At 37.6% G+C, this 12722-nt stretch overlaps 1 protein-coding gene across 1 annotated transcript in view; it reads left to right on the forward strand.

The window, feature by feature from the left end:
• tsnare1 (T-SNARE Domain Containing 1) overlaps positions 1-12722 on the forward strand; it is a 128579-nt gene that overhangs the window by 81725 nt on the left and 34132 nt on the right. Inside the window, exons 5-8 of the mRNA XM_088006035.1 lie at positions 2185-2275; positions 2381-2455; positions 2629-2685; positions 5941-6096. Of these exons, the coding sequence (XP_087862161.1) occupies positions 2185-2275; positions 2381-2455; positions 2629-2685; positions 5941-6096 (379 nt within the window). The remainder of the gene's footprint in view (positions 1-2184; positions 2276-2380; positions 2456-2628; positions 2686-5940; positions 6097-12722) is intronic.

The raw sequence follows: 12722 nt of genomic DNA on the forward strand, positions 1-12722 counted from the left end.
CATTCACAACAGCACATATTTCATAGATAGTAGTAGTAGAGAGTAATAGTAGTTATAGTGGGAAACATGTTTAAAGAGTCTCACCAGTCTGTTTCTATGAATCACTCTTAGGTTCCAGTCACTAAAACTGAATGTGTTGTGATGTTTGCATGCACAAAATACAGCATAGTCAGCTGTTAACTTATATATCCAAACAAATCCACTAGTCAGTGGTTTTTAATGATGAACACAGTTCATCATTAAAATCATCTAATTTCCAGGCCAATTTGAGAATTTTCAAATTAGGTCACTATTTTATTGACAAAGGGGGAAAAAAAGCACAATCCGTGAACTCACCTTTTACAGAGAAATGCATGCTAAAACTGAGTTCTAGTTCAGCGCAGAAGAAAAAGTTTGGGAACCACTGCTATACACTATATGTTTTTATCTTTTCTCCTGGCAACACATTGTGTTTTTATCAGCAATTCTGTTGGATGTGAGTGGCTAAGGCCCAGTTGAACAAGGTTATTGTTTTACAGGTATTTTTGCTGTGAACCACTTGCTAAACTTGTGGACAAGTTTAGCATGTGGATAAGTTTAGCATCTCCATAAGCTAAACTTGCTTATCTTGATAAAAACTAGTAATTCCTGGACAGGTTTTCTAATATGGAGAATTTTTCTGAAGTGTTGTTTGTGAGATATCTATGTGAACTGATTAGTCAGAGAACACCAGACCCACGTATCAAATGCTCACAATCACTTAAAAAACTCTTTGCAAACATTTTTTTTAATAGCATTGTCATTTTTTCTCTTTGAAACTTGAAAAGTGAACTGAGAAAATTATTGACTATGAGGAAAGTGAACCCAGTGTCAGAGAAAACATCACCTCCAGTACTCCAGTACTCTCTCCTACTGGCACAGCATGGTACTGCAGCACTATTGAATGGAAGTGTAAATATGTTTTCAAACACTGAGGGAAAAAATGTGGAGCAGGTATTCATCTGATTTAAATGAAACAATATTTAACATAGTACTGTTAAATATTTCCTGACATGAAACCAAGGAAAAGGGACCAAACTTAAAACAAGTTGGACCTTTTAGTCATATGCTGTGCAATAATGCACAGCACATGCATGATATACTGTGAAAATAAGACAAACATGCAAACAACCCACAAAAACTCACTTGCTCTTTCTGTGTTGACAATTAAATGTTGTTTGTCTTTTAGTCTGGAAGAAGCTCTAAAACATCTGCTGCCATCAGAAGGTCAATGTTTGTGTGTGTTCATCTGAAACCGGTTAATATTTTATGGGTCATCGTTGACCTCAGACAGAGAGATCAGATAAACCTCTCTCTCTGAGTTGTAGCCTTTTCTACATGGGTGCCACAGCCATTATTAATGCGGTGGGTAGTCCTGCATCAGCAAAACTATAGCTAGTCATAAACGTGAAATGTTTAAGCCAAAATTTCTTTGTAAAGCACCAACAAAACAGACAATACAGCCAGAGATGGTGGAAAGCAAGGCAAGAGCTGTTCTGATTTCTTCTTTTGTATAAGTATTGTGGCAATACATTACTACACCCAGATTCTTGATTGATGCAGTACATCAATCATGTTCTTACAATATTCTCATAGATAAGAGTATTACTAATATTAGCTCTATGAACAACAACAGCAACGATAATATTGATGCTAATAGTGCCATAACAACATAATAGCATAATATAATCAAGCTAGTGTCTTTTTTTGTGTAGAGCATTTCCTTATGCAGAAGTCTGAAATGTTTTTAATGTTTGAACACGGTCAAACTGCTCCATAGTTTCAGACCACAGACTGAAACCCTAAAACTTCTTCTTGTGGTTCTGCTCTTTGAATTTACATTTTCCCCTGAGATTATGAAGTCCTTGTTTTGAAAGCAACTTTTGGATATTTTCTGGTAACTTTTAATTTTTTACTTTAAATAAGATACACACTGTTTGAAAATTCACACAGTCAATAAATTTTCATAATGCATTATTTATAAATAATGGGCTTTGTGATCTAGGTAGCAAATCTTATTGATAATTGCTATTTTTGGTAATTGATTTGTGTTTGTGGTTAATAAAGTGACCAGTGGATTATATGTATGGCTTCGGTATCTATGCTGAGAACATGTCATCTCATGCCTTCCTATAAGACAGAACTTTGTCTCTGTCTCTGTCCCAGACATTCCACTCAGCAGCAGACCAACAAAGTCATCACCAGCACAAGTCTTCTCATCAAACAACTCTCTGATATAATCAGCGGCTCTTCACGGGTATTTTATGCTGCCACTCCTCCCTCATGGGTTGTCAATTGAAGAATAAACAGCAGATTACACAATACTTGTGCTAATTAAAGCTAATCTTGTTTTGCTGCACAGCAAGATCGTTTACGTCTGACCAGACTGAAGACTGAACTCTCAGATTCTGTGCAGCGCTACGGGGATCTTCAGAAGGTAGCTGGAATTCAAAGCCATGTTCCATTGGCTGTTTGGAGATAAATCAACTGGCATTTCTGGCAGAAAACCATACATATCTGTTCACATGGAGGCAGGGATATAAAAAATATTTTAATATAGAGGAGAAACCCGTTTTCTTGACCCTGTCTATTCATTTGGTTCTCTTGCAGAAAATCGCAGAGCGATCAAGGGCCTTGCTCCCTTCAGCACAGAAAGACGAGAAGAAGGTGAGTTGATGCAGTGGGTGAAAATCTTCCTTTTTTTCCGCCATCATTCATGTGAGAGTGGCATGATGAACTAAGATGAGATGAAATGAGAGGTCTGGGTGAAAGTGTGATTTATTTACACAAAGAAAATCACATCCATCCATCCATCCATCCATCCATCCATCCATCCATCCATCCATCCATCCATCCATCCATCCATCCATCCATCCATCCATCCATCCATCCATCTCAGAGGGATCAATGCTGCCCCCTATCAGTGCAGCATTTACTTTCTGCGTCACCCATTGCATTTGTACTGTGCATTTATGGCCAATCAGAAGGACACAGATTCATTAAGTATACTAGACAGGCTGTGGAACATCAATATGTTTAGCACATATGTGATCAAATATATTCCTGATACAAAGAGAGACAGCAATGAATGTGCCAGCTGCCTGCTTCAGTCAGTGTGTGATAGTAAACCTCCAGAGATGAGGCACAGCTCCTCACTGCTGCACCTCACTGTATTCCCATGTTGAACATGTAATGAGTAAATTCAGCATTTCAACTATAAAAATATTGAAATGATACAATTTTTAAAACCTGATGGTTCTACAAATTTATAAAACAGTCAAGTGGACAAATTGTTTTTGTTTGACGTCAGATGAGGCACCGCCTTTCCCCAACTGCACGTCACTGGCAGAGAGAACACAAATTACTTGTTGAAGTTGAATTTTAAAATGGTTGTGGTTAAATCTATAGCAGTGAGTTAAGCACAGGTAGCTTACTAGAGCAGCTGCTGGTCCAAAATAATTACTGGTACTTATTTGGAGAACTGCAACAGCCTGATGTGGGTTTGATGAGTTGGTCAGGAGTGCCCACCCAGTTTCACATTCCTCACTGAATGAACACATTGCCACTATGCCCTTATTGATGCCCTTATTGTCCCACCCATTATATACAGCCACCATTGTAAAAGGACCACCCTATCTCCATGCAGATGTTTTGTTCATGCTTTAAACCCTTGTGTTTACAGATGGGGTCCAACCGACCCCACCCCCGTATCACTTGTATCATTGCCTCAGTCCTCGCACGCACAAGGGTTTAGTAATCTGAGAACCTTTTTGTTATTTTATGTCTATTTAAGTGCTGTGCTCCAGAAGGAGGTCTCACCAAGACCCTGCAAAGTGCATCCACATTCTGGACAGTTTTTTTATGTCTTAGTGAAGCAATAATATAGAACAAAGGGGGCATAAGTGTTTGGTTCTGTCAGCAGCTCTGTGTTCTAACAACAGAGTTATTCAATGACATTTACTGTACTCTTAACTGGAAGCTTGATCTGGCAGAAACGATTTAATAAGAAACATTTGTTTCCACATAGAACCCCTACAATCCATCTTTTTTTATGATACGAAAGTCACATAAATTATTTTGTTCCTCTCTGAAAGGCACATTAGCAAGGTCCGCAAGAATGCGACAGAGAGGCCTCCGGGGGTGGAAAGCTGAATGGTAAATTATATTTCTCTGACCACTTTCATTGTGTCCTGGCAAGTTCACTAATCAGTGGGTGTGCTATGGAACAACTAGTTGGTCTAAAAACATCTTATGCACTGTGGATCAAGTAAAAGCATTTGCAGTGGAAGAATATCAAATCATGAAAGGCGACATTTTGAATCTCATACATATGCATCTGCAAGCATTTTCTCAACCAAAGGTATTGACTGTTTCCCCACACAGTTCTTTAAAATAACCATCATAATGGACTAGAAATCAATAGAAGGAAACTTGAAGTTGTTTGAGCATGTCAGCAGCTTGTGAACTTATGGAATAAAGTGTCAGCATGATTGTCTTGACAGTTTTTTCCCCTCATCTGTTTGCTAAACTAATTCATTCCACAGTGGCGTGTATCTTTGTGGAGGAGTGAGCACACTGTTACAGAATTAGCTGACTGGTGAGTCACACTGGCCAATAGACACAGCGCTGTGAGTCAGCCCAGGTTGGTCCCTGTGCTCTGACACATACTGGCCCCTCAACCAAGAAGTAGCTGTGCAATCAACCTCACAAAAGTGAAACATATTAGCAATGCAAAAAAAGGAAACCATGCCTTTTTCTAACTCTGGCTCCTGTTCTGTTTTCTTTCCTTTGCATGTTTCAGTGGGAGCATGTGGAATAAATGTGGCTCTACATTCACTTAGTCATTACAGCAAAATGCACTAAACAGACATTTTGTCATTATTTATTGCTAATTTGTTTTCCAGTTGTTATGAAAAGATGCACAGAATTGAATTCCCAGGACATTACTGCAGCGTCTTAGTATAGTTTTAATACTCACCTGTTTAAAAACCATTTCAGAAAGTATGTGGTAGCAGCTACAATCATGTCTAAAGGTTTCAGCAGCACTGAACATTTCTCATTTCAATGTTTCATACTTTAAAAAAAAAAAGGTTTTCCTGTAATGTTAAATTGTTTCATTACCACAGCTACAACCCACTGTCAATCTTGAGCTTGATCCATGCTGTTTGTTATGGAGAGCACGAGTGTGATCAACTCTGCTAAAACATTCCTCCTGGCTCTGATTGGTTGTTTCTGACAGGGAGCTGCATATTTATGCAAATGACAGGAGAACCACCGTGACCTTTCAACAAAAAGGTAATTTAAGGTGTTTATAAGATGAAAACACAAAACAAAAAAGCAACAAACGTCACATATTCTCAAATGTTATAATCAAAAGGATAAAAAATATCATAAAACATTGGAATAGTGACTAAAATTAATAATATTCCAGTTAGAATTTATGAAAGTCAACTCTAAACAGGTGGGCATTTAGCATTGATTTAATGTAGCTCCGTGTTTCGACTGCTTTCCAGTTTTCTAGACGTTGTTCCAGATTTGTGGTGCATAGAAGCTGCATACTGTTTCTCCATGCTTGGTTCTGGTTCTGATGCAGAGAAGTCCAGAACCAGAAAGCCTGAGTGGTCTGGAAGGTTGATCCAACAACAGAAGATCTTTAATGTATTTTGGTGTTAAGTCCATTTAGTGTTTTTAAGTATTTTAATTATCTGAGCTCCAGACAGCCAGTGGAAGAACCTAAGAAGTGGGGTGATGTGCTCTATCTTGCTGGTTTTAGTGAGAACTCTGACCTGTCAAGGTTACTTCAACTGAAGATAAACACCAGGGTATTCATGTCATGTTTGCATGTTTTCTACAGGTTTTAGTTCAATTACATGACAACTTTATAGATGATTCTAATGTTTGTGTTATTTAATGTGCCCTCAGAGTCCCCAGACTCCATCCAGTGACCTGAACCAAGAGGACCCACTGTTTGGAGAAGCAGTAGGTGCTGAGGAAGGAGTCCAAGCTTTCCTGTCTGAGATCAGTGAGGAGGATGTGGAGGTGCTTCGTCAAAGAGAGGAGGCTCTGCTTCAGATAGAAGTAAGGGATCACCATAATAAATCTGGAGGTTTGAAATAAAGTCCAATTGAGTGAACTACCAACCCAGTGACTCCAGAGATAAGAACTGCTGAAGGAGTTGTCATGAGTTGTGGTTTGTGGTGGTGAGAATGAACGCTGACGACCGAAGTTGTGATGAAGATGATGAATTTATGATGAATATAGCTCAAACACAGTCCAGCACAGGCGGCACGGCAGGAACACTAGCACACAGCTAATACTGGTAGCAACTGAAAAACTGAAGACTGAATACGAGACCTTAACCAACACAGGACTATACAGTTCGACTGTAATGGCAAGCAGACAAATGACTTAAGACGAGGAACACAGACAACAGGTGGGACTAAATACACTGGGAGGGTAATCACAGGAACGAGACACAGCTGGGATCAATCAAGACAGCACAGAGACTCACAGGGAAAAACAGGACTAGACACAGAAAGAAACTCAAAACACAGAAAAACACAGAACCTAACAGGAGTGATGATGGACTATGACTCTAAAGTGGTAGAAACAAAACACTGTTGTGTTGCTGAGTATGTATAATTATGGTACCTCGGAGCAGAAAACTACAATCAAGTTTAAACATTAAAAGTGTTTATGATTTAACTCTGTCAATATACATTCAAAAATACTTAATTTATCCCATATTTTCATTTGATGTGGGAAAATAACTTCAACAATTTGTGCAATTTGTTTACTATAAAATCTGGGTAAGAAACTCCAGTCTCTACATCTCTAGTTTGGTCTGAATTATGTCTGATAAGTTAACCAGAGAGCTCACAGTGGTCCTTCATGGAGCAAGCTACTATAGATTTCAAGGTCAATGTTAGCCCCACTCACTAGCTTACACCAGCTAGTGCTCAGTCTTGAACATAAATAACAATCAGACGTCAGGGTGTGCCCCGAACCCCTCACTCTGTCTGATGGGTGCAGTTGACAGTTTGAATTATTACACGATGTGCTTCAACATACGAGCATGAAATAAATTAATTTGTGAAATATTTAGATGTCGATTTTAAAATGAACTCCACGCATTTAATAATTAATTCTATGTTTGATTGACTATATTTGTATTTATTTCCTGTTAAAATAAATTAGACTCATTAATATCCTTTTTTCATATTTATTGATTGTAATATAGCACTCTTCACTTTCCATAGAATTGGGTGAAAAAAGGAGAGAAAGAAAAACAACATTGTTTTATATTTCTTCAAGTACTGGCAGCCTGGAGGTGAACACAGGTGTAGCTAGGAAGTTTAAATTCACTCAGGCAACATTTTCTTCTGCTTCCTTCAAAAGCGTATTAACATTTTGTCACAGTTCTCCCAAGTTGCTTCTGGATATTGAAAGCTTCCCAATTATCAAGGCTTGTTGTGCCTTTACCTGAAAAGCATGTTTGGAATTAAAATGTTTTTCAACTTACCTTTTAGAGCAGGCATGAAATACCACATTCTGTACAAGAGCTACAACTCTACAGAGATGTTTCTATTCATAGATGGATCTTTAAACCATCAGTCTGGCACCTAATACCTATTGATTGATGAACACTTTGTCAACCTAAAAATGGATAAAAACTTGATAACTTGGTTTTGACAAATTTGTGACTCATTTGATAAGGCATTTGTAGTTTAAATAAAGAGCCAGCTGTATACGGTAGGAACATCCACAATCACCATCATAATTAACCTTCACGATGTGCTTCCCTGTTCAATGCTTCCCTGTATTTTGCCTGTATTTTTGTTTAGCATCTTCCAGGAACAACATCAGACTTGACGCTGCAAAATACTACATTTTGCCCTTACATGTGTAAGCAGCACAGAAACACCTATATGGTGACTAAGATTAAGAGCACATGTGACAGACTGGCAACCTGTCCAGGGTGTTAGCTGGAGATAGGCACCAGCACCCCTCACGACCCCACTAAGGGACAAGGGTGTTAAAAAATGGATGGATGGATTAAGAGCACAGAAGGTCATGGCTGCCTTTATGCCAGAAGAGTTTTTACTAATTTCCTTTAAGTGTAGGACAATTTAAATCTGGTTTTAAAATAACATTCATTGAAATTAGAGACAAATTCAATCTCATAAAAATTAAAAAATTTTCATGGCAAAAACTGACTTCAGCTGCATTTGTTATCCACAAGAACATCTGACTGTATGGAAGCAGTTAGAAACCTGACACAGGCGGTCAAATTAGTCTTTTAAAATGACAGGCCTTTACATGGCAGCCCCATTCCAGACCGAGGCCTGCCATCTAGCTCTCTCAAGGCTAATGATAATGTTTTAGGAGCACTTTAGGCATAATGAAGACGTATCTTAGTGCCCAGTTGAGCTGTCTGAACTTCATCAGCGCTCCATATCAGCTAATCCTACCACAAAGAGTCGGGTTCTGAATAAGAACGAATAAAGGAAGAGCATCTATCTTTTTTTTTCCCATGCAGTGACATGTAGTGAAAGAACAGCAGTACAAAATGACAGTCTCATTTTAGCACTGTGGCAGAGATGGGCCAGGCAGATGATTGGTGTTCAGGCAGGGTCGCCTGGCTTGCTCTTTAGTCATAGCTGTATGGACAAATGTCACCAGCAGCACTTAGGCACGGGCTAAGGGGCTTGACGTTTCTCCTTTGGGGAGTGATACAATCTGACAATGCTCTTTTTCATCTCCACACCCCCTTTCTTTCCATCCAAACACCCTCCCACTCACATCTCTTCCCACCAGTAAATCAGGAGTGAGTCCCAACAAACCTCACTTTTCTTTTAACTTTCCTCCCAAAGGACCAAGAGAACCTGGTATCTGTCATCATTATCAGTTTCTCTTCCTCGCTCATGAAAAGTTTGGATCTGAGGTTAATTTCCCCCCCTCAGAGACCAGAGAGCTGAGGAGCCTTACGAAGTTGCAGCTCTAACTGACAGTCATGTTGCTTTAACTGGAAGTGAGAACTTCTGTGCCATCTGCAGTTTAGAAAACCTTTTCACTTTCAACTGTTTTTGGTTATTATAGATCTCTTATCAGCTTTTAGGGTTGACTCATCATATATGTTCTGACAGTGAGGCTGATATATCTCTATCCAGCCAATGCTGCACTTCATATCCCCATTTTAACTTTCATCTTCCATCTGCACTTTATGATACAATTTTTATCAAAAATTAATTTTGAAAAAAAAAATGGCATAGGACAGGACAGTGTTCAAGGGGAATCTGAACACTTCACATGGCTCATAGCTAAGAAAAAGCATCAAATAGTAAATCATGCCTATCCTGCCATTGCACCTTGAAGATTATGAGTCCTCTGGAATTACCGTTTAGCTCCAGAGCTATAGCTGAAATCTACACAAGATTAATTTTAATAAGCATACAGTGTTTTATTCATATTCAGCAGAAACTTCAAATATTAAGTTAATAATGAAACATGTTTATTATTAGATTGTATTGTTTTACTTCTCATCACAACCTGATAAGCTAATTTCATGATATCATTTTGCATACAGCTGGCTGCCCCATCAGAATGAATGAGAATATCAGCCTTGCGTGACATCAAAACACTAATCTTCCACTGAAACGTTATTATGTTCTAATTCAGGTTTCGCGTTCCTCTAATAAGTGACAGGAAATGTTCTCCTTGCAATTATTACTGTGAAATTAAGACATGGAAGAAAGAAATTATAGTCCCAACTGACACATGAATATATCTGTCATAGAGTAGATATACTGTTTCATAAAAACAATACATACATTTTCTTCTAATAAGTCCTATAAGAACTAACATTTGATTGCTCAATAAATAAGAGTGCTAATAAGCATGTGTATGAGACCATTTTGGTGTAACATCCAAAATTCTCTCCTATAAGACAATTTATATGAGATTGAAGGGAGTGTTTTAGGGATGAACAATATCGGATTTTTGATCGATATCCGATATGCCGATATACTGAAACTCATTTGGTCAAAAACCAATATCAATACAGATATTGGTAACACTTTATTTGAAGGGGGTTGAATAAGACTGCCATGACACTGTCATAAACATGACATAACACCTGTCATAAACATGAATAAGCCTTCATGAATATTTATGACTGTTGTCATAAAGCGTCATTTGGTAAATTATGACACTTTTAATACAAGGTTGACATTATTCAAAATGTCTTTGTTATGACAACTTGACATTAACCAAGAAATCATTACTGATATAAAATTGTTATAAAAGTATTATTGATTACACTTTAAAAATTAGGTAACTTTATGTTATTAAAGGTAAAGTTTAAACAGTAATGATTTCTTGGTTAATGTCAAGTTGTCATAACAAAGACATTTTGAATAATGTCAACTTTGTATTAAAAGTGTCATGATTTACCGAATGACGCTTTATGATAACAGTCATAAATATTCATGAAGACTTATTCATGTTCATGACAGGTGTTATGTCATGTTTATGACAGTATCGTGATAGTCTTATTCACCCCCCTTCAAATAAAGTGTTACCCAGATATTTTTTTTTCCCCCTATACCTACTTACCTATACCTATTCAAACTATATGGCTTTCTCTACTGTGAAATTAAAATACTGCATTATCTTTGTCAATTTACCCTGCTAACAAATGCAAAATGCAAAAAAGAAAGCTGAAAATGATGTAACACTTTTAACTTGCATTATGTTTAATGTTCAATTTATTCATGACATCTGGTCTCTCTGAGATAATGACAACACTCAAACAGTACAAATTTCTAAATCTTCACAAAACTAAACTCAACTTGTTCACAAGCAACAAGTGAAAAGCACATCAGTTTTGCATTAATATTTAACAGTGTCTTATGATGTTGTGCGGTGGTGCAGACATGGAGGATTAAACTGGAGGTAAAAATATATTTAAGCTGATATTAATTTGGCTCAGACACTTATAAAAAAAGCTACTGCTGTGGCTAATTATAGTGGGTAAACTTGCAGTGCAAAGTATTTGGTTAGAGTGGATATTTTCAATAATACCAATTGCAACAGATATTTTGTAGTGACAAAAGCACATAAGAAAATTAAAACCTCAGTAGAAGAACACATTTGCTCATTTAAAAAACAACAACAACAAAATTCTTCTCATAAGAGATCAATTCACCATTCCAAATGTTAAAGGTGATTTCATTGCATCTTTCCCTGGAAACAGATGAATACAGTTTTGGCTTCTGAGCTGACGGTCATGCAGTAAAGACTAGAGAAATGTTAGAGATAAATAAATACTTTCATCTTTGTTGTTTTGAAATTCAGATAAGGAAGCAGGTAGATCTTTTTTTAAACTGCTGTCTCTGTCTAGTCCTATGTCCTGTGTCCCTAATGTCCTTCCGGTCCTGCTGTTAGCAACACTTTCTTCATGGATGTTTAGACTTTGGATGTCCGCCAGAAAAGGAAACATGAATATACATTTTTAAACTATTTATTCACAGAGGGCAAAAAGATGTCACTAATACAGTCGGTAAGGAGAAAATGTCATCATACTCTCTTTTTTTCCTGATTTTACCCTTCCCGCTTTTTTCAGTACCGAAACTGTGAGTAAATCTGCTTATTTCTTTTTTTGCTGCAGCAGTGACACTGTTCCCTCTTTCCCAACGCCTTTGGGTTTGGGTGGGAGATGTAGGGAGAATTTCATATCTGCATTAAACACACTTTTCAAATAAAGTGAGAGCCATGTGAGGGAGTGTTAGGGGTTAGAAGGAATTACAGCGAGCAGCAGATGAAAATGTATGTCCTTTGTCTTGGTTTGCTAACTTGGTTATCCATATAATCCATCCAGACTCCATAGGTTTTTGGAGTTAGGCTCATTTCAAGTTGTACTTTGTATTTAATTTATCAAATGAACCCTGGGAGCGTGTTTAAGGTTAACTGTACATACTATCAGAATCCGAAGCTCCAAATTGATGGTTCATAATAGCTTTATTCTTCCATGTAGCATGCTGTACAGGTTACATAATATAGGAGATGGCATGAAAGTAAACGCATCTAAAAATCTGGGCACTTCTCAAGCCCACATGCCAGTTCCATATGTGTTGTGGGTGGAGGTGATAGAGGAGCACATCTCAGCTCTATTATGTGATGTTGTTAAGGAGATAGCAAGTGTTTGTTATGCATATTTTCTCATCTGTTCATATTGCATAATGCCAGTCACCTGGAGGGGAAGGAGGAAAAACAATCTGTTTTTTGCTACATCAATTTGTAGAGCTGGGCAATTCTGATTTGATTAACAAATGTCTCAATTGTCTTAATATTCATCCATCCATCCATCCTTTGTCAATACTCGCTTATCCTCACCCTAACAGGCAGCTGGGTGTGGTGCCTCACTGAAGCAACTGCTTCATTACAGGGCAATCCTCTTGTTCATTTTCTATGGAACTAATTTAAAAAAAAACACAAAATGTGTAATACAGAAAACTGGTATGTGAGGAGTATATAACTCTGGCATCCTGACTGTTTGTGGTAAAAAAGACATGCTGAAATAAAATTCCTTGGATAGGATTCAAGCCACATGAAGGCAATGTGAAATACAAAGGAAATCACTGAAATTACAAAAAATAACATAAACCATGCTGCATATTTCAACACTGAGGTCAAAGTAAAACAAC

Source organism: Poecilia mexicana, unplaced genomic scaffold, assembly GCF_051168715.1.
Source record: "Poecilia mexicana isolate PSO_F unplaced genomic scaffold, ASM5116871v1 scaffold_6, whole genome shotgun sequence".
NCBI classification, from domain to species: Eukaryota; Metazoa; Chordata; class Actinopteri; order Cyprinodontiformes; family Poeciliidae; genus Poecilia; species Poecilia mexicana.